This window comes from Channa argus, chromosome 1 (genome assembly GCF_033026475.1).
Source record: "Channa argus isolate prfri chromosome 1, Channa argus male v1.0, whole genome shotgun sequence".
NCBI classification, from domain to species: Eukaryota; Metazoa; Chordata; class Actinopteri; order Anabantiformes; family Channidae; genus Channa; species Channa argus.
Genome location: NC_090197.1, coordinates 21926978 through 21950085, shown reverse-complemented (window position 1 = coordinate 21950085; position 23108 = coordinate 21926978). Strand labels below are relative to the sequence as shown.

General features: G+C 37.6%; 1 protein-coding gene across 9 annotated transcripts; it reads left to right on the top strand.

The window, feature by feature from the left end:
- Positions 1-16040: 16040 nt before the first annotated feature.
- Positions 16041-22743, top strand: LOC137128806 (sterile alpha motif domain-containing protein 3-like). Of its 9 annotated transcripts, none has more exons than XM_067507407.1 (8): positions 16041-16353; positions 16988-17041; positions 17153-17201; positions 18663-18748; positions 20247-21280; positions 21450-21605; positions 21695-21787; positions 22280-22743. In XM_067507407.1, the coding sequence occupies exons 5-8, from the start codon at positions 20267-20269 to the stop codon at positions 22592-22594; spliced, it is 1578 nt and encodes a 525-aa protein (XP_067363508.1). In that variant the 5' UTR covers positions 16041-16353; positions 16988-17041; positions 17153-17201; positions 18663-18748; positions 20247-20266; the 3' UTR covers positions 22595-22743. The 9 variants fall into 9 exon arrangements, with proteins under 9 accessions (XP_067363508.1, XP_067363479.1, XP_067363498.1 ...); XM_067507378.1 differs by having other exon boundaries at positions 18663-19856; XM_067507397.1 differs by lacking the exon at positions 18663-18748 and having other exon boundaries at positions 17153-17197.
- Positions 22744-23108: the final 365 nt, after the last annotated feature.

Below are 23108 nucleotides of genomic sequence, written 5' to 3'. Positions count from 1 at the left end.
TTAATTAACAAACAGATTTTTGCCTATGACTTCAGAGCATATGCTGTGTAGTGTAGCTTATAAGCATACTGTGTTTATGTAATATTTAAATGTTTAATAAGAGTTTGCTAAATCCTTAAAACATTTATTTTTCAAAGTTTGTTAATGCATGATGTTTGGTAGGATTTTCTGGCTTTGAAATGTGAGATTTTCAGCATCATATTTAACCATCAGCTGTGATTTTTAGCAGTTGTTCCCCTTCAATATGTTTTATCTGATTTTGTAGTAAAGACATTTATGTGTGTTACTAAATGTGGGGCATTGAACATGACCTTCAGCTTTTAATAAAACAAAGATATATACACACAGAAAGAGAGAGAGGGGGAAATCATTGCAATTGTGAATGACACATTGAAATCCACTGTAATTATTAATATTGGTCCAAATGCCTCTAAAACGTCTTTGATTTGTAGAGTTTCAGTATAATTGATTCAAACGGCTGCATATTGTGTGTTACACAGTAAAGATTAAATTTTGTCGGCCACTCAAGGTCAATCATTAATAAAAAAACTACTAAGCACACTATTTGTTGTGATGATTTGTGTTCTGATCTATCTGATGTTAACAAGTTATATGGGTGCTGGCCACACTGTAAAAATGAGCAAGGTTCCATTTAGTGTAAGACTGATTTGTGTGTGCAATGATACAAAGGGTTGAAAAATAAATAAATATTAAATAGAGATTATTACGGCTGTGCATTGCATTCACCAAAGGAAAAAAATTAGAGTCCTTATCTTGTAATTACAAGATGTGATCTCATAAACATGAGTTACAAAACTACGGAGCTCGTAATTATGAGATACAGGACTTACGAATCTCATAAATATGAGAATGTTTCCGAACCTGCCTTAGGTTAATCAGTTTTTAAGGATGTCTTTAGCATCACAGTAGTTCTGATAGTTTTCAAAACTTTGAAAACTCTATACTAAAACAGAACTGTTAATAGATAATTCGGCGGATTTAGCTTTTCAAAATGTCAACAAAAGGGGCAATAAAGTGAGGTTTAATTTGCAGCATTTAGTGTAACACTGTATGTTTCTTCTGAGGCAGGAATTGGAAGGCTACAAGTTTCCTTCATTGATATGAGGAAATCAGTGAGTTATCTGTACCCCTATTATGGTACAAAGCGAATAGTCAATTCGGCATATTTAATGTTGCTAAATGTAAACATATAGGCTAATTAGGAGGCCAAGTTGAAGCACACAGTGCAACTTTCTGTATCTATGGCAACATAACACTTCCTGTTTTTCCTCTCCCGAGTGAACACTTTTAAGGACCAATGTTTAATAATTTCTGATCTAGAGCTCAAGATGTGTAGAAAAGTTGCAAGGAACATAACATCATGGTTTAGTATAACCAAATTTTATTAATTCTCAATTGTATTTAGGACATTTAAAGTCTTACCGAATATGATCTCAAGTATCAATTTCTGTGTTTCATTTGCGACATTGAATTTTAGAAAATGTCACATTAAATGTTAAAGACTACAGTCTTGTGACCAACTTCGACAGGAAACAGGAAGTATCGTGTTGGCGTGGATACAAAGAGTCATACTGTTGGCTGAAAATGAAATCTCACCTAAAAGTCTAAAGTGAGTCTCCATTTATAGCCTATTTGTTGACATTTTGAAAAGCTCAACCCACCAAATTATCTATCTATCTAACCCTAACTTGCAAATACAAAATACAGATATTGTAATCATGAGAAACATAATTCATATTTATCGGATATGAGTTATGCATTTTGTCTTAAAGCATTCTGATAGAAAGCAGGGTTTTCTATCGGAATGCTTTAAGACGAAATGCAGCCTTCCTCAAATTATCATAAATTACTAGAACAGGGCATTTTCACAAGAAATTACGTGGGAAAGCTGTTAAGCTGGGAGACAGACACCAATCGCCCAGAAGCTGCCAAGAGTTGACAAATTGTGCATTTAAAGCTGCAAAAGTAGAGCCAAACAGTAAAATGTTGAATGGGTGCAAAAGACGATGAGAGATAAATATGGACAAAAGGAGAAACAAGATTTTAAAAAAAGACATTCAAAGTTCAAAGAAAACAAAGGATTCAGTTAAAGGACGCCTACACTGATTTTGAACTTGCTTCTTATGGTTTTAGATCGGGTAGTACATAAATGCCATTAAAATTCCCGTTGACTACCCTACATCAAAGTATCCCTCAACTTTTAGCTAGAAAATGCCTCCAGATGACATCACTTACAATTGGTCACAGGCAGCATGGTGGTGGAGTGGTTAGCGCTGCCACCTCACAGCTAGAAGGTCGCGGCTTTACAACTACTGTGAAGAAGCTGACATGAGCTTTGTGACTTACAATACTTTTTACTGAAAGCAGTAATATAAATATTCTCCAAAATATTACAACACTTGAATGAAGAATACATTTGCAATAATTTTGGAAGTGTAATGCTAACAGACACCCCACAGTCCTCCCCCACCCATCCTTAACCCCCCAGGAAGCAAAACAATCCACATCCTGATTATATGTCAACAGTCTCCATGGTGACCCTAGAGCCATCGGGAGCATAATATGAGCCACCAAGCCGACACATAGACAGAAACACACTTGCACACGTGAACATGCACTCACACACCAGCAATAATCTCTTTGTGACAAAATTGGATTTCCTGGTAATTATAATTTTTTTTTCTGTTAAACTTCAAACAGCTCTTGGGGACAGGATCGAGCTTATGTTTCTCATTACAAGCACTGTGTGCCAGTGTATGTTTTATGATAATGCACAACTCCATGTGCTTGCATAATTGCATTGTCACTGCAGTCACGGAGCATTCAAAATGGTAGTCGCTCACCCAAGGCTCGTCTTCACCTGCTGACAAACCTTCAGGCATTGACACCTAGTACACAGGCAACAAAAAGACAGAAAATTGACAAAGTATATTATGCAATTCTAATTCAACTGTGCTGTCAGGTGGTAAGAAAACATATCTGGGAAGACCTGAAATGAGTTCTCATGTCCCACGTGGCAAGATAGAGCACAGCTGATAAATCAGAGCCGCCGTTTTTCCAGTATCTACTTTACACTGCTACTATATCACAGGTTCAATAGAAGGATGAACAGGAAACAAACAAGAAGGCAATAAAATCGGTGAAGCCTTAATGCATGTGTGGCAGAAAAAGCCACTACCGTGTCAATGAACAGGAAAAAACCTATAAAGAAACAAGAAAGTTGATATTAAAGCTAAGAAATGAGCATTTTTACATCAACAAAGGATCAACTGCGTATTTGTAAGTTAAAAATGTGTTACTTGGAGTGATGAACCTAGTGGATGTTTTCACTTGACTTAACTCAATGGAGCTTTTTAGCCTCTCTAAGATAATTGTTTCCTTTTCCTTTTCAAAACTGTTTCCAACAGCAGGCAACTTTATCTGCCAAGACTACACCATCTAAAAAACTTTGATAAACCCAATATACACTACTTGTCTAGCACTTAGCAGCAGAAAGACAAAGTTAAAGGAAATACAGTTAAATCTTTAGCATAAATATGAAAAAAAAATGAGTTACAAACGAATGCTTTGTACAACATTCAACTAAACAACTTTTTTTGATAATATGCTACTGCAGATACTGTGTTTTCGGCAAGTTGCAAGTTCATACATTCACCTCAGCGAGTTTTAGTTTGTTTGTTTGTTTGCTTTTCACTTCAGCTCAGTCACATCAGTTTTTTTTTTAAACCTTGTACAGTATGTTTTTTGGCCCTGCTTACATATAGCAGTCATCTAAAATTCATAGAAGCACATGTGGTTACATACAGTTACATCACTCTTCAAGTTTAGAGGTGCTGGCTCAGGAATTTATTATGAACACAAGGTTCTACATAAGTATGGAAGGATTGTCTGTGTGCACTTCAATAAATCATGTTGCTGCAATGAAATGTCTACATTTTAAGGCTTTGTTTTGGTTGTGGTTAATGTTTTATAACTCAATGTTCTGTCCTCCTAAGTGACAGAAATAAGTCTGACAGTGTTTCTTTGCAGTGGGAATGATTGAATTACAGACTATACTTAAATCTTTACTGTTTCTTGAAGCAGAGTGGTTTTATGAGTGAGTGAGTGCCTATAATACCTGACTGTGGAGGAAAAGGCTCCTTATTTAACTTGTCCCTAGTCAGTTCTCCCTCTTTTCAAAAGCTGTAGGGACAACTGATGTGTTTTCTCCCTCTTCCAATAAGCAATTCAATAGAAGGCCCATAATGGCACTAGTAATGGATTCCAGTTGACACCAGCTCAATCACCATTAGATATAAGCTGTTCTCCAGCCCCCTCTCTGTTTCATTTGTGTCCCATAATGAATGTTTAATGACATTGTTTAGTTGTCATTCAGACTTGGTATTGTGATTTCTTTTTTATTCATTAATGTTGTGACCGATTATGAGTTTAATTGAATATTGGCTCAACACACATGCTCATTAGTGAGTGGAGTTAATAAGGTGCAAATCACAAAGTTACTTTTCCAGCCGAAAGTCTGTTGGTAGCCATTAATGTCAGCCAGAGAAATGGTGAGAGTGCCGGGCAAACACCCTCAATAGCAACCAGTGATGACGATGAAGAAATAAAAACACTCAGTCCCCTCTACAAGTATTGGAACAGCAAGGTCCCCTAATTTCCGTTTGCTGTACATTTTCTACAATACATTATATTGTGGAGTGTATGCCGTAGTGCACAAAGTGTACACTGGAGGGGATTGTTGCTATATAACAGAGCAAACGTCTTTATTAGAAATTTGATTGGCATTTCCTGGCAACAAAATTCATATTTTACCTTTATTTTTCTAACCTGATGCATCAATAAAAATGGATGTAAGTATAAAATTTTAAAATGATGGAAAAAAAGAACGAATGATTTGCCATCTGTCAGAAGGAACTACTCCATCACTGTTCTTTAGTTAAAGCTAAAGTGAAGGCTGATTAGGTCTTATGCACCATCTACGTCGAGCAAATTTACCACAGAGTCATTGCTCTAAAACACATTCAGGTGCTTCTGGCTTCATTACCAATACATTAGCTTCCCTGCAATTAAGCCTCATTTCACAGCATTTTACGCAATCATATCTGATGAGTGCCGTTTGGAGCTATCATTCAGCACCTCAAAAGCTACGCTGTTTTCATTTGGTAAAAGTCAAACTGTGAACTCTTTTTTGATGGCATGCAATCTGCTTTAGTGTCACCTTTCACTCCATAGCTGTTTGACAAAGAAAACACTAGGAGAATCTGGGTGTCAGAGCAGGGGTATTTCCGCTCACAATACTGGTAATTGTTTTTTGTCTTTTAACAAAACTGGTAGATGAATGAGTGCAGCTTTGACGTGGATGGATTTGTAAGCGGATGAAAACATATTTAAATGAGGAACTGCATGTAATTGGGAAAAAATATTTTTAATCTTGCCAGAATTTAGATGTACCTGCTTATTATGAACACACACATACATACACAGAAACACACAAACTGACACATTCAGTCTGAAGAGTGAGGTGACATTACATCTGACTCTGACGTCACTTAGAAGAGCTTCTTGGTGTGGGAGTCCTGTGGAGGCACTGGCAGATGTTATCAAAGGTATATTTTGACATCATGGAAATTTGGATGAAATCTGCTTCTGTGAAGCCGCTAACATCACAGTCCCATCACTCCTGGCTCCAACTATCATTTGCTTATAAGTTTGTTGGCTTCTACTGCACACCAACTTCAAAATGAAATTGTAAACTTTCCCATCAGCTGCATCCATACACAACGTAATGCGTTATCATTCTTCTGCGCATGCGGCTCACTTCAGAGCCATGGCCAGTTCACATTGGAGTCTAATGTATGTCACAGTTAAACAATATTGTAAACAACCCCAGAAAAAAATAGATCTCAGAAAACAATCTCAATTGAGTGCACTGCCAACAAGTTAATCCACATCTACATCAACATCTCCAGTCCCTGGGGAATATTTAACCAATTTAAGGACATTTTTAAATTCCAGATACAGTATATATAGTACTTAAAATAATTTAGTACTTTAAGATTATTGTCTTGCCACTTTTATTTAAGCTAAGGATGTGAATACTTGCACCAATACACCACTGGAGAACAATGCATTTATTTTGTTTCTACCCCTTAATGATAAACTTTACAGATTTATGGTAATTCTCATTTTAAAAAATATAAATATCCATGAAACCTCTTTATGGGTAATGGTTAGTTTCAGGAAAGGGACAAACAAACTCTATGCGTGTGTGCCCTTTCCTCCCAGGCTATCTACTATTTTCTTAAAAACTGAAAGAGAATTTTGAAGTACAGAGAGAAACAGAGAAAGAAAAAAAGAAAGTGGAAGAGGAAGATGACTTTGTGTGTGACTCGTGACTAGAATTTTGATCACAACTTGCACACACGACACACACACACACAAACACACACACCCACACACACACAAACACACACTCAGTCCACCCACTGCTCATGGAGCCATTGTTGTGAATAAGTAATGGCATCAGATGTAGTCCCAGAGCTGTTACCTTTTTGATGCCTTGCTGCCAAATATAGAGCCAGTGTGTGCAGGAGCAGAAAGAAGAGAATTATTACATAACAACTAACCTCTACCACTAGACCTCCTTCACCATAGTACAGAATGAAAAGCACAATGGGATACACTGTTGGTCCTTTAATGACTTTGATCAATTAAATCAAATATGGGTGATTTGAGGGGATGAGGTAGTAAGTACATACAGCATAAGTTTAGGCAGAACATACTGTGGAGTATGCACTCGCATCTACTTTTGGACTAGTTGTCAGGTACTAAGCCTGCTCACATTCTCTATATCCTGAATATTTTGATCCCAGTTTATTTAAAGGTGAAGCAACCAGATAAAGAAAATGTGCTATGATTTACTGAAATTTTAATAACATAAGTCTATGCTGTATGGGCCCAAAGAGGCCACAGATGCCTGAAGAAATCTTTGGCCTGGGAAGTACCTTTCATGGGAATAAAGGAGAAGTTTTCTGACAGACTTAACACTCAGGCATCTCTTCAAACAAGCAGCACTCCAGTACAATTCCACCACCCTCTATGACCTCAATAATAAATACATAATAAGATTATCACCTTTCTGACAGTTTCAACTTAAAAAATGAGAAATTAAAACATTGTAAAAGTAAAATTCATGGAAACTGTATTAGATTGCATTAGATTGTACACTGCTTCTTAGTCACACTCACACTGACTTAGGAGCTGCTATGCTGCTGGCCAACATTCACTGGGAAAATCTAAGTTGGGGTTCAGTGTCTTGCTCAGGGACACTTTGACATGTGGCCAGAGGAGCCAGGGATCGAACCAACAAATGCAGGATTGATGGACGGGCGCTCTACCTTCCTGCACCACAGTTACCGCCACTAGCTTATTTTTGTGATGCTCCTTTTAAAGTATCCAAATTATATTGAATATTGAGTTCTTGCCATACATGTGCACAATGTATCATATGTCCATGCCAGTGATCAGCTCGCCATGTGCAACTACTGTTTTCATAAGTTTTGTAAATGTTTTCTATAATTGCTGACTTACTGGCAATAATACACAAACCCTGCAGATATAATGCTAATGGTTTGTACTCCTGAGCAGAAAAAGCATCCTAACTGCAGCTTAATATAATACACTTTCACAGACTTTCACATCAAGACATTTTTCCTACTGGCTGCACCGTCACTGCAGTGCTAATGAAGGAAACACTTAGCGAACAGTGGGACCATTAATGCTCAGTGTCTGCTGGTGATGATGATGATAATGATGATGATGAAGGTGGTGGTGTGTGGATGTTTACTGAATATGTAGGCTTAATCCATGGTATTACCTCTGCTAAATCCAGCAAGGATGGTTAATGTGTCCCTGTCCCCTCCTAATGAGAGCACACAGGCAGTAATGTTTAAAGCCTGAAGCCAAAAAAGAGAGACGGAGAACCGCTGTAGTGGTGTGTGTGTTATGCTGGTGCTTGTGTGTCTTTCTGCGTTAGGCCCATGTTGCAAAGAGATTAGACATTCAGAGTTCGCTTTTGCTCAAGATGTTGCTCATTGTCAGCCACTGCTGGTGTCTGTGTCTTGAGAGACAAAGGTGGAGAGATACAGAGAGAAGAGCGGGGAACAAGAGTCAGGATTATGAAAGAATCCATTTATCAGATATATGAGGATGAAAGTTGAAAATTTGTTTTAACTCAGTGATGCACCACGTTGACAAAGCAGAAAAACCACAGATAGATACAGGATTGATGCATGATGGACGGAGTTTGTGACATACAAACACAAACACACACAGGGTCTGGAAGTGTGCATCAGTACTGCAGTTATTTGTCAAAGCCTCACCTCCCTTTTTTCTGTCCTCGTTGCCTTTGCATTTCAGCTCTTCCTCATACACACACTATGATACACAAGCTGGCCTGATGGTGTTACCGATTGTCCGATTGTGTGGGAATGACAGAAACCACAATCTAGTTACTGTTAAAAGATTTTTGAAACCAGATTAAATCAAAGTATTGTGGATCCTTTTAAATGTACATATTTGCTAAAATGACTGCATATTTGGGCAGCATGGTGATGGAGTGGTTAGTGCTTCAGAGTCCCTGGTTTGAATCCTGACCAGCTGTGGTCTTTCTTTGTGGAGTTTGCATGTTCTCCCTGTGCTTCCATGAGTTTTCTTCTAGGTGCTCTGGTTTCCTCCCACAGTCCAAAAACATCCATGTTAGGTTAATTGGTGGCTCTAAATTGCCTATAGGTGTGAATGTGAGTGTGAATGGTTGTCTTGCCTGTGTGTGTCTCTCTGTGTTGCTCCTGAGTTAGACTTGTGACCTGTCTAGGGTGTACCCCAGCTGGGATAGGATGCAGCCCTCCCAAAACCCTGAACAGGATAAACAGTTACACATAATGGATTGATGTAGCTGACAGCAGTGGCAACTTAAGCAGCAATTACAGACAGTTTGTTGATAATTGCTAGGGGAAGGGGAAGGAGAAAACAGCTGTCAAAAATGTCATACATCTATATCTTTGACTGCAATTACAGCTAGGAGGCAGATAAGAAAGTATTTTCAACTTGGTTCCTTGTAATTACATTTTAAATATAATAATAATGTGAACATAACAAAAGCTCCAACCTCCTAGTTACTGTTATTACACCTGGCAAGCCTTCCATTCTCACACAGAGGCAGATACACCATGTAATTTATAAAAGAGGGGGTCTTACATTACTGGCCAGTGAGTGTTGTACTGCAATCCAAGTGTCAAGCAAAGCCCACATACAAAGAGGTGTGTCGCTTTCTGTACAGACAAAAAGCGATTACACAGCTGTGTTTCAGTTTAATTTTACTCCTTTTTAATAATATGTATTTGTTTATAAAAGTCAAATGAAAATAAAATATATGAAAGCTACACTATGAGTGAAATCTTCAGGCATATTGTTTCTCTCTTTATCTTATCTTATTGTATTGTTTTGCATTGCATCACAAAACTGTATGTTAAAATACCAACATCAGTCAAATTTTATCACAAGCAAGATGAAGGAAAATACTGTTGGATCCAACTTAACATTAAATGTTAGCGGGTGTACTGTAAAAATATGTTTTTTTTAATCTGATGATTTCAGGTTTGTTAATGATGTAATGAAACATGTTTTTTAGGGTGTCGATTCTCTTTCAGAAAACAGAGGCTAATATCACACGATATCAGCTATCATGTTCTATGCCTTTAATGCTTTCACCAATTTGTAAAAACACTATCCAAATTGTAACAAGTATGTCATAAAATAAAACTCAATATACTCTAGATTCAATATGCTCAATGTGCATGCTTTTAAAGATATGTCTCAACAGTTGCTGGTTGACTGAAGGAAAGATGAGACTTTCTCTGTCATTTTAATGTAAGGTGATGCAAAATTACTCCTAAAACTAGCATAATAACACATCAGCTGGTAAAACTGTTCTTTTATGATCAAAAGCAAAAAAAACTGATGAAGGCATGTACAAAAGTAGAAAAGTTTGCATCCCCATTGATATAAAAGAGTGTTTCAAGGTTTTGAGGCCTGAAAGGGGTCCACATGGGGTTCCCCTACCAAAATGAGGCATGTTTCACAATAATTAAATTCACTGGAGCATATCCCATTAGAGCTTGAATCAGGACGGATGATTTAATAATAGACATCGCCATCACCACTATTATCCTGCAGATGCATTTCAACAAGTAAACACCAAATGAATCAACTGTGACAATTTCATGTGGGGGTGCAGATATAAAGATTCCTTAGGGTCTCATCTTAGTTTAATTGGAGGCTTGTTCAAGTTTAGGGGAAGATTTGTATAAATAAAATGTATAAATAAAGGAATATTCAACATGTCTCAGCTTGAATGTGAAGATAAAATTTCCATGATGAGGACTGTGAGTAACCTTGCCATACAAAGAAACACATGCGCACATGGTGGCAACCAGGTCTGAAATGCCATTGCACCTGAGCCCATATCACCTCTGTTAGATGACAAAAGGGTTTGTTTGCACCCTCAGCACTGGGCACCTATGTGTGTCCTTGTGGGAGGAGAGACGCAAGGGGATGCTAAGAAAAGATGTTGACGTCACAACAACGATCAGTTACCTCTCTCTTTCTTTCTTTCTCTTGCTTATACACACATCTCCTATCTCTGCCTGTCTCCCCATCTTTATATATCCTTGTCTCCCTCTGTTTGAAGAGGACAGTCTCTCTATTCGTTGCCAACATTTGAACACTTAAGGAAATAAGCTGCTGCCTTCTTTCTGCTGGTCTCTGTTGTCACAATCACACACTGCAACTTGACCAGAGAGGCAGCTGGAGCAGTGGGTGTCCACTTAGAATGCAGTGAACGGTCAATATCCACAGTTATTTTTACGGTGTTTGGTTTTAATGGCCTGTACTGTGTCCCTGATGCTGCTGCTCAGTGCAATGTTTAGTTTTTCTGTGCTGGAAGTCTTGACCTCTCTGACAAAACTCTATTAGTGTCACAAACACTGGCTCATATTCTAGCTGTGTTACTAGTGCTATGACTTTAATGAAGAACTGTTCTCTGAAATGAAGTAGTACGCTGATGTCATAGTATCAGCATTTCTAGTAGTTTATATACTAATTAGACATAAAATATGGCTACTACTCAGATATATAGGTACCAAAAAGGAAAATTAAGACTGTCAGCATTGTCCTCAAGCAAGACAATGTCTGTTCCTGGAAAATAGAATAATTTTATCCCAATGGACCAGTTCCAAATTGTTGCTGAGAACACCAGAATGACTACCCATTCACTGAGCTAGTTACACATACCATTTAATTGCAGGCCAGCAGCCACCTTACAGCAAGCTTCAGGTAAAAACTAAGGAAAAATCTAATAGAGCAAGTCTAAGCAGATAATGTTTTCCTACATATTCCTCATTTTGATCTATTTTGCACCAAGTTGGTCTGTCATTATTACAACAGTTTTTAGCCATTTTTATATTTGTGGTACACCAAAATGCATGGGTTATTAATTATCTGATGATGATTATCATACTGAGTAACAGGCCTGATGAGTACCATGTCTCACAATACACACTGGTTTCTGATTCATTGTTAATAGACAAATATTGTCTATATGTATAAAAGTAATATGAGGAACACTGGCTTACTGCCCATTTTTTACTTGTCGGTGTGTGATTTTCATTACCAACGGCAGATTTCCTGTTGCACAATTTAAAAATTTCACTTGTTTCAAGAAGATTCTGATTCTGTGGTTTTATATGCAATTGGCTGATAGATGAGGAATAAACGTATAATAAACATGGTGCAGAGTACCTGCTCCTGCAGTAGTAGATTGTAGAGACATAAGATTGGTGAGCTGCTTCAGTCCTGTGGGATCTGCCTTAAAATGAATGAATTGCATCACCAAAGAGAAAAGGGACAAATATTTGTGAATGAAAGCAGATTTGGAGATGTCAGCAGCTCCTCTGTGAAGCATTTTTTTTAGAATAGCAGCATGCACAAGCGTGTGTGTGTGAGTGTGACTAAACAGTATGTGACATTGCAGAGGTGCCACTATGCAAAGTTGAACGGGTTCAGGTTGGCACTGGGAGACATGAGCAAGCTAATGGGCTGAAACTTATTTTATTATCTCTATATCATATTTAAGGCATACAGTGTAATGAAACTGTTCCAGCTGCAGATGGAGAGTTAACAGAAAGAGAAGGTGAAGAAATAGTGAGCAATGCCATTTCAAAGCAGCTCCAGACTTGCTCATTCCCTTGCATCTTCAGATGGATTAAGGCCACTTCAAAGCCTGTTTCTACTCCATCAGCTACCCTTTAGTTCCCCATAAAGCACAGAAAACTCTTTAGGCAAAATGTTACCTGTGACCCTTCAAACTCCAGTGGAAAATAATCAGTTACAAAGTGGTCACAGTAAACTTTTGATTGGTGCAAAATTACTATACTTGTATAATATTATCAGACTTTAATGGAGTGATTTATAACTTGATTAGTTTTATATACATTTCACAATGAGTTTTTTTTTAATGTGGTGCAAAACTCGTCTTAAAGAACTAGTACTATGGTCCTTCTTGACTCATTGTTGTAAATATTGTGTGTATTTGATCTTTTATGTGCCTAAACACTCAGCCTGCTAGCACGTGGCGTAGGTAACTACTAGCTCATAGTTATGATGCTGATAATGACCATGAAAGGTGGCAATGAAAATTGCCCATGGTCTGTTCTGGCACACAAGCCAAAAGGTTTTCTGGTATTAGTTGTAATGTTTCCTCTCTGGGCCCTAAGAGTCTATGGGCTTGAGCATGTTATATGCAAATATTGCAATTACTGTTTATTCTCATAGGCTCACTAGCAATTTGCACAGCCACAGTGTATGAATACCATGTTCTTTATTGGTTGAGTTTCTCCAGCACATTATGTAGTTTAGGAGGCATATCTCTTACTATCTGACACCCACATCGAATCTGCATACACTTTTTTTAAATTATTGCTCCAAAGACATTAACCTCTAATGGAAATTCTCCAAAATATAAATCTCCTAACAGCCACAAATAGGTGAGACTGCAAAGTCAATTTTGCATGCTGAAAGTGCTAAAATCAGAGGTCATTGCAGGAGATTTTGCTCATCTGAACCTAAGTTGAGTGATAAAACTGTCAGTCGCTGAGCAAAGAGATATGACTGTTGTCACCTAAAATCGTTCTTATAACCTTAAGCCAAAGACAGTGACGAGCAAAAAGGAAGCGAGAGCGCAGGAGGCACATCTGCCTCTTCTCATTGAAATGAAAGACACATTAAAATGTGTTTGCTAGGAATATTAATCATATATCGATCTGTGTAATTTATTGCCAACTCCTGTCCCTTGGTCCCTATATGTGCACGCAATAAGCGTCATTCTTCTACATATGCAGGAGTTAAAGTGATCCCGTTTTATCCTTAATAATGTTCACATGTACTGTAGGATCCAGTTTTCTCTTTAATGACTGGACATATATTGCTTCTATCACTTCTAGCAGACCATATAGGACTCCTTACATTACAGAAATCACCCACAAATCACTTTTTCCAATAACTGCACACACATAGGTTTGCCCATGATGTGAACCTCAAATTCCTTACTGTATCAAACCCTACAGCATTTCCTACATTTTGAAATCACTCCCTCTCCATAAACTAATGATATCTCTGCTCTATGAACTAATCCAGTCAATTCAAGCTGATTCCTGGAAGGAAATTTAATCAATGTGCATGGATGACTTGGATGACAGTTCCGCTGAGGAAGAGCGGGATGATGTTCTTCAGAGTTAATTCATGTTACACATCAGTCCCCTGATGTGTGAAATTTTTCTCTGCATTTATTGGATAAAAGGCCGACCTTGCTGAAGTTACCCACAGATAGACCCAGTCTGTGACGACCCAAGTCCTGTCTCTTTAATTCACATGCTCTAGTCATTTTAGGTTTTACATTATATGTCTGAGACAATGTTAACACTCTTGAGAAATCACACACTTTCTACACTCCTATACAGTAGAAGTTACTCCAAATTCCTCCGATTTGTAGTGTTTGTAACTTCATTGATCCGACATCTTTTAGTGCTAAAGTGGAAGTCGCCTGCTCCCAGCCTATACCTTACAGATTAAAGACTCCACCATTCTGACCTTGCACACAACTGATTTAAATTGTAATGTTCCACCTTAAATCTAACTGAACTTGGCAAGCCAAAGTGGAAAAGCTTTCCTTTTTCAATGTTCCTGAGTAATGCTTACCTCAATATTGAATGCATTCACTCTGTCACTCTCACACCAAATATGGTGAATAAGCTATTTTCTATTTGCTGTAAAATGTTTAGAAATCAAGTTATTATGCTGCAATGTTTTATGTCTAAATATTCAGATTTTATGCATATGTTATATTTTCTGTGATGCATTTTGTGTGGGTTCTTCCTTTACAACATATACACATTTAAACCTGTTGATAAGTGTCAGGTGTGGCCAGAGGCATTATTGTTTGTCGTCCCATTTTTGGGAGCGTGATATCTCAGGAATGCCTTAAGGGGTTTCTTTAAAATTGGCACAAATGTCACTTTCAGACTAAGGAATTAACTGATTAGAATAGGCTATGAGCTTCAACTTGATTGGCTGGCAGAGGCATGCACTTCACTACCACACATTTTCATTAATATTGGAATTGCATATCTGGACAATGATGTTCAGTGTTTGCTCCCTGTTTTTTGTTAACAGGAGAATTATTAGTTTGTTTGACTACTGACCCACGTGGGTGACGTGTTTCTTCATTGTGAATGACCCCAAATGCACCAAATCAGCATAACATCTATTCATGTTCAATATACTGTATCTAGTGGAATTAAAATGATTACAAATCAGTCTGGGCAATATTTTGTTAACATTATGTTGCTCACATGTTTTGGAGTGTGGCACAAATGAACAAGCTGCAGGCTCAGCCTTAAATCTATTGCTTTCTAGTAATTTCGAGGCCAGATCGCCCCCCCATGGGCCTGATGGCTCAGTGGGTAGAGTATTTGGTTGGGATACAGAAGGCCATGGGTTTGAATCGCCCACCAGGTGTGGTCCTGCCAAGCCACCAAAGGGGCTGGTCCTGAGCCCGGATAAAAATGGAAGGGTTGTGGTAGGAAGGACATCCTGTAGAAAATAAACATGCTGAACATGTTCTGCTGTGGTGACCCCTGAGGGACTAGCTGAAAGCTATTGATCTATTTTCAGCATGTGCCCCCAGTCCGGTCACCCCAATTAAACATTTCTAGATCCGCCCCTGTGATTAAAATATAATTTAGAGAGGGAAATTATTCATAAAGAAAAAAATGGGATTGGGTTGCTTTAGCAATTACTGAATATGCTACGAGTAGGAGAACATGATATAAAAAATTCAGACTGACCCTCAATTGAACACTTGTCTGTTAGGTTTTTGCTTGAAAGCACAATTTTATTTGGTCAACATTTAAATTCAAATTATTATTTTTTCATTAAAATGAATTTGTTTCTTCAATAAACATTTATTTTTGTCCTATCCCGTGAGTTCAGGATGTTCCTGACGCAACCCTCCCCAATTTCTACCGGGCTTGGACTGGCACCGCACCGCTTGGGGAGGGGAGTGGACTGTTAGGGGTTCAGTGTGTTGCCCAGAGATAGCCGGGAGCGGGGATCGAGACACTGACCTTGTGGTCCGTGGACAACTGCCTTTCCAACTGAGCTACAGCTGCCGCTACAACATTAACGGTTCGATGTCTACATAAGAAAACTCTTAAAGTGCCACACTCCGAAATTTTCAGACTGAAGGGGGGGGATCTCAAAATTGTTGAATAAACAGACACCAAATATATCCCAACTTACTAAAAAGGTACATATCCTCATAATTCGAAAAATAGATTAATGTTTTTGTACTATGAATTTTTAATAATCAAAGCAAATAATTAATTGTCAAGTCATGTAGATGTACACTCAAAAAAGTCAAAAAGTGAAGTGTTTGATTTGCAAACTGTAATTATGTTTGACAAATAAGAGTATAATATGTTTGTTGAGCTGTAACGATGGATTCATGTTTGTTGTAAATAAATGAAAGAAATTTCACATGAATGAGATCAACAGCTGTTGATCGAATGAGCGTGAAGCGTTTTAAAACAACGAGTCGTTACTGCGCATGTCTATAGCCACCGGAAATACGTAAGCGCATCAACTGAAAGTCGGAGTTGCAGAAGGAAGTGGTGTGTCAAAGAGGGTGATTTGAATCATCAGGCATCCTTGAACTTGTTGGTAAGTACAGAATAAATAATTGTTCGCATGTAGTACTGTGGGATTGTTGATTAGTAAAAAGTAGTTATTGGACACATTTGTAGTATTTATTAGCAATATTGATTTGTTTAATGCTACCTTTAGCCTTACGCACATGTTACAGTCTTTTGCTACATTCCGAATGTAACTTTTTTATCTCTGCCATACTAGTTATTTTTGTGTTCCTAAACTGTCGGTATCCTAAATTTCTTTCTGCTGACCATACGATATTTAAATGTGGCGAAAAACGAAACAAGCCGTGAGAACTTTTTGAATTGCCGCGCTACTCATTACATATGTTGTAGAAGTGGCCGGACAGCATGGGAGAGCATGGAGGGTCTAGTTCGGTTGTGTATGCCCGTGTATGTATATCGGGCATCGGTTATACGCTAAACAATCTTACTTAATATTTGTGGCACGATGCCATATAACGCTTTAAAACAATCACATTGAAAAGTGAAATAATTGGAAAGCTGAGATGTAGACTTTAGTTGCATGCACTCTGTCTCAATAATTGATTAGAAGCTTGGTTAGAAGCTCTGTGTTTTGTTTTGTTTTTTGTTTGTTTTTTTTAGTATTAAAGAGAAAAAAAAAAAACTTTCATCTTCTTTATCAGATTTGCATCGTAATCTAAATCCTCCCCATGCTCTTTGTGAGCACTTCATACATGGTAAGTCAAACGTAGTATAATATGTAATCAAATTTCATGATACAATATAGCATGAAAGTTCTATATCAACCATTCTTGAACACATTCTTTTTCCTTTTCCCTTTCTTTCAGTGACGTGTATGTGGCAGTGCAGGCATTGTGCTACAAAGCAAAGTTGTAGGTATAAATTACTGAAACACTACAGACTCTGCCAATATAGTGGAAGCAGCCGTCATTATCTCTGTATATATTTGAATTGTCCATGTACATTTAAGACATGGGTTGCACTTAAAACACATGTTTATAGATCTCATCCAAGACATTTTTCACAAAAAGCTTCAAGCTCATTTACTTTTCGATGCATGTTATGTGAACGCACAGACATTTCTACGGAGAGAGACTTTTTCCTTCACATTGGAACCCATTTGAAAAACCATGAGACAGTAAATTGTGTATTTGCTGGCTGCTCATTCAGGACAAATATTTTCAATACTTTTTATTCACACAAAAACAGGAAACATAAATTAAATTCATTCAAAGATTTTAAAACAAGTGTAGCATGTTTATTAGACAGTTCTAAAGATGTAGGACCTGGTTGCTCAACTGATGTATCATATTCTCAGGTTGAACCTGAATCTGTCTCAGAAAATGATGTTGCGGATAAAAATCTGCCAAAATTGATAGAGAAAAAATTAGCTGCAATACTGCTGAAACTTGAATGTGTCTTTCACACTCCAGCCAGAACAATAGATGAGCTATTGGAGGAATTAGGTTTTTTGCTCAGTTCTGCATGTGTGCCAATCACAAAGCGTACGGTTACCCAAATCTTCAAAAGCCATCATCTGCAGGTCAGTCAGGCTGTTACTGATGAACTTGCGAACTCTGTGTGTGTTTCTAACCCTGTGGTTCAAGTTTTGGGAAAGTGTGGCCCACTTGCCACATCTTTTAGAAGGAAACAGTACTACAGACTCAATTTTAATGTTGTAGAGCCCATTGAGTATTTTCTATCTGTAGATCGCAGGAGGTCATTTCAGTACATTCCCTTATTACAGTTACTGCAAGAAATATTAAGCCACAATCACATATTTGACAAGGTAATTGAGGAACAAATAGCTCACGGAAATACAGAGAGTTTATGTGGTGGTCAAACTGTGTACAAGTGTTTTCGAGATGGTGAGCATCATAAAAACAATAGCTTTCTAGCTGTTCAGGAGTTGAGGATCTTCATTACGCTCTATATTGACGAGTTTGAGGTCTGTAATCCTCTTGGGACATCACGTAAAAAACATAAACTTTGTGGCATATACTGGGTCCTGGACAATTTGCCTCCTGGTTCTCATTCAGCTCTCTCATCTATTTATTTAGCAGTTCTTTGTAAAAGTGAAGATTTAAAAACATTTGGGTTTGAAAAAGTGTTGGATCTACTGTTGAAAGACTTAGTAATCTTGGAGCAACATGGTGTCTACATTGCTAAGTTAAATAAATGTGTTAAAGGCACTGTGAATTGTGTGATAGCAGACAATTTAGGAGCCCATGGTCTTGCAGGTTTTGTAGAAAGTTTTTCTGGAGAATACATTTGCAGGTTTTGTGTAGCAAAGAAATCAGAAATTCAGTCATTAACTGCTGGTGTTTTTCAACTTAGAACACAGGAACTTCATCAAGCACATTTAAAGTCTGCCCTGGAAACTGCGAGTCTGTGCTGTGGTGTTAAACGGGATTGTGTTTTAAGTAAGAATCTCAAACATTTCCATGTCACTGCAGGCTATCCCCCAGATATTGTACATGACTTATTTGAGGGTATCATACCAGTGGAGCTTGCACATTGTTTAGCTACTTTGATCTCAAAAAAATACTTCACATTAGATAAGCTTAATAACTTGATCCAAAATTTTGACTACAAATGGGGAGATAAAACTAACCGTCCTCAACAGATACCACAGACTTTTTCAGGAAGGAAACATATCGGAGGAAATGCCCACGAAAATTGGGCTTTGCTTCGATTATTGCCTTTCATTATTGGTCCCATCATTCCAGAGGATGAACCAGTCTGGCATGTCATTTTGGATCTTAAAGACATAGTGGAGCTTGTTGTAGCCCCTATCCATTCTGATGAAGCAATCTCATATCTTGAATGCAAAATTAGTGAACACCGCCAAAGATACAAAGAGCTGTTTCCAAACTTAAATCTTCTGCCAAAGCATCATTATTTAGAGCACTACCCTTTGATGATTCGCCTCTTTGGACCTCTTGTTCATAAGTGGACAATGAGGTTTGAAGCAAAACACAGTTTCTTTAAACAGATTGCTCGCCATACCAATTGTTTTAAAAACATACCCGTCACACTTGCCAAGAAACATCAGCTCATGATAGCCTCTCATTTACAGTCTTCTGATCAAAGAACATCTCTTGTGGTAACTAATGCTTCATCTGTGCCAGTTGATGTACTGCAAAATGACATTGCAATTGCTATTAAACAGAGATTGCCTGTTGAAACTGATGTCTTTATGACCTCAAATGTGTCATACCATGGTATGAACTACAGCAAAGGGATGATAGTTGTGCAAGGACAGGTTTTTGGTCTGCCAGAGTTTGCTGAAATATTGCAGATCTGTGTTTTGCCGGGCAAGATTCATTTTGTAGTGAAAAAGTTAACTGCTTGGTATAGAGAGCACTTCAGAGCTTATGAGTTAAGCACGTCACATGTGAAAGAGGTTGTTCTTATTGAGCATGGGGAACTTGTAGATGCCTACCCATTAGCAGCCTATTCAGTTGGCGGCAAGCGTCTGGTTGCACTGAAACGATATATTGACTTTGTGCAAAAACAGGAGTAATGTTTGTAAGTATTTACTTTTTTAATTTTTACGTCCAAAATGACATGGTCAATTAAGTCTCAAAATCATCATTTGTGATTGAACATTGAATCCTATTGGGTTCCCTGTAAACTGTTAAAGCTGACACCACAGGTAGCTCTATTTTTAGAGCTACTTTAAATACCTATATATATATATATATATATATATATATATATATATATATATATATATATATATATATATATATATATATATATATATATATATATATATATATATATATATATATATATATATATATATATATATATACACACACACACACACACACACACACACACACACACACACACACACACACACACACACACACACATATATTAACTTTAACTTTTTTTTCCTTTTCTATTTAGGCCTACTACAGTGAAAGACTATGGTCCCTGTAAGACTGAGGGTCATCCTTGATCACAATGATGCCAGAAAGCTCATTCTGCCAAGAGGGTTTCCAGACTCTATAGAAGAATTGTGCCAGACTATAAGGACAAGTTTTGGATTGCAAGAAGAGATTCGCCTTCAGTACCAAGATGCAGACTTTGGGAATGAGTTTATCAATTTATCAGACATTTCTGAAATAAGTGACAAAGCCAATCTTAAAGTGATATACCTGCAAAAAAATGTAGTTGAAGATGCCACAACACATTATCCAGTGGTACCTGGCCCATCAGACACCTCATCAGTCTCCTCAGAAACGGATAATACAGAGCCTTTTTCATCTACATCTACTGAATCTTCACCATCTACAAGACACTGTGTTTGGCCAAGTGTTTTCACCATTCCAGGTTTTAAGTATGATGCAGCACTTGAACTTGAAAGGGCAAATGCCGAGTACAAGAGAAGTGGAACCTTTTTGAGTCCGTCACCAAAACTGAAATCACACATTTTGGAGCGATTGGCAGAAGAAATCATTAAGTTCAAAGCTTACCCAACTGACAATGATTTGAATGATGTTGCAGAGGCCCTTGTTAAAACTCATCCTTGCTTGAGAGAACAGGGATCTTTCAATGGCTGTTATGGGTGGAAGATAAGTCTCAAGTATAAAATGGCCAACTTCCGGACCAAACTACGAGGCCTTGGGTGTGCTGAAGTAGAGATAAATTCATTGAAAAACAAGGCCACTGATAAAAGAAGCCTAGCAGCATTGAATGTGAAAAAACCAAAAAGAGCTGAAGTGAACTACTGTCCAGAGCATCCAAAAGGAGAAACCACTGAGAGTCTCGAACAGGAGAGAATTGCAATGCTGTCAGAATTTAGAAAGAAAAATAATGACCTTATAGTGACCGAGAAAATGGAGAAGACTTTCTCATACAGAAGACAAGAAGTTCTTCAAGGACAACCCATGATTGCAGACTTTAAGAGCAGATGGCCAGCACTCTTTACTGCAAAGGAGGTACATATCCTGTATTACATTTACTTTAATGTGTCTCATAATGTGCTCACCCAAGAACATTTAGAAGAACAGAAAATCAAGTTCTAAAATAGGCAAGAAACGCGTCTTCTATGCTAGTTCTTTTCATTCTTTAGTATACACAGTTAACTTGTATTGTTGGTTTTTCCAGATTGATAAGGAGTTCATGAGGATTTCCACTGTTCCCCTACTCTCTACATTTTTTGCCGAGCTTGACCGATACATTCCACGATTGACGGAAGTCTTTAGGTGTAAAGGCGGTATAGCTGGAAAAAAAATAAGACAGCTCATGCTTGCCATTTCTAAGGTTTGTGTTATGCTTTTTGTTTTTTCCAAGTACTGTTGCCTTTTCATTCACTCTTATACATTTTCTTAATTTATTTTCTGATCCCACAGGATGACAATGTACATACCAGAAGAGCTTGCATCCTTAGGTCTTTATGCATCTACCTGAATGAAGACCATGAAAAACTAGTGAAGGAATATCTGGTGAGTTACACAGAAAATACCCACACACCCTGTACTTCTGCTGTTTAGTTTTTTCTTTTCATATTTATATTATTGCTATTTGAGTGCATTGGTTCTTCAAAGCCCTCCAGAGATAGTAGAAAGCTAGAATTTATCATGGGAGAGATTGCTAACTGGTGCATGTGTACTCCCTAGCAACTGCATTGGGTAAACTTGTATAAACCAATACAGCTCGGTTTTAAATACCGTATTTACAAGGTTATATTTTCATTTGTAAGCAATATCACTGTCAAAGTGATATTTCTACTATGCATTTATTATTTAGGCCATAGCTGGGGGTTTGTGTGAGTGAGGTTTTATTTAAGATGACTACAGCAGTTGTTAATGCCTCAGTTTTAATTATTTGGAATGCATGTTTCATTAAATGTTTGAGTCTGTCTTGCTACACTTCATCTTATGTGCTTAGATGGTATTTCATTTTTCAAATGACCCCTCTTGTATTTAATCCCACAGGACACAGACCTTGAGGCACATAGTAACATGGAGCAAACAGTGATGGGAGTGTATGTCATACTGAAGGATGGTGCGCTGCCTGACGATGACCCACATGACATTGGTGTCCTCATTGAAGGTGTGGAAGTACTCACTGGCTTGGGGAACATTGCACTGGCTTGTGCTCTGTTATTTGGACTCATTTACTGTTTGGACCTAAGCTACCCAGCAGAGCTCAAATGCACTTTTGAAGTCTTACAGAAGCTCTTTCTCAATCTTGATGGACAAAGGTTGTCATCCAAGGTTCAGTTTCTCAAAAATAAGCTTCTTGAGTAAATGGCCTTGAACAAGACTTAAGTCAAACAAATGCACTTTTTTAGTTATGCGTCTTTGACCTTCAAGAGTGAACTTGAAGTTCTAGTTTTTGTATTGCCACAATGGAGTTTCCCCATCTGAAAGGTTTTTTTTTTTTTTTTTTTTTTTTGGACAGAATACAACAACACAGGGACGTTTATTTTAAAAACTTTAAGGTTAGTGGTCCTCAAACACTAATGCATTTTAGTTTTAAAGTTACCTAAAGTGGCTATACTTTTTGTTTTGTTTTTTAAGGCATTTTTGTTGTATCTTTAGACTGATTATTTGGTACCTCAGAGTAATTGTTTTTTTTTTTGTTTTTTTATTGCCCATGTGTCTCTTGGGTATTTTGTGTAAAATATTTTAAATGTTAAAGTACTCTTGCACTCAATTCTGAGTTTACTTTTATAATGGGCATGTTTTTAGCTCAGATGTTACTGAAAAGGTTTGTTGAAGTCTGGAGACTTGAAAGACAAATTTAATGTTTGTTTCTGTA

Excerpts from the sequence above, each read along its gene's own strand:
- LOC137128806 (XM_067507435.1), top strand. The coding sequence starts at position 20,267 with ATGGTCCCTGTAAGACTGAGGGTCATCCTTGATCACAATGATGCCAGA. Across the intron at positions 21,606-21,694 it reads TCATGCTTGCCATTTCTAAG|GATGACAATGTACATACCAG; the intron begins GTTTGTGTTATG and ends CTGATCCCACAG. Across the intron at positions 21,788-22,279 it reads AACTAGTGAAGGAATATCTG|GACACAGACCTTGAGGCACA; the intron begins GTGAGTTACACA and ends TTAATCCCACAG.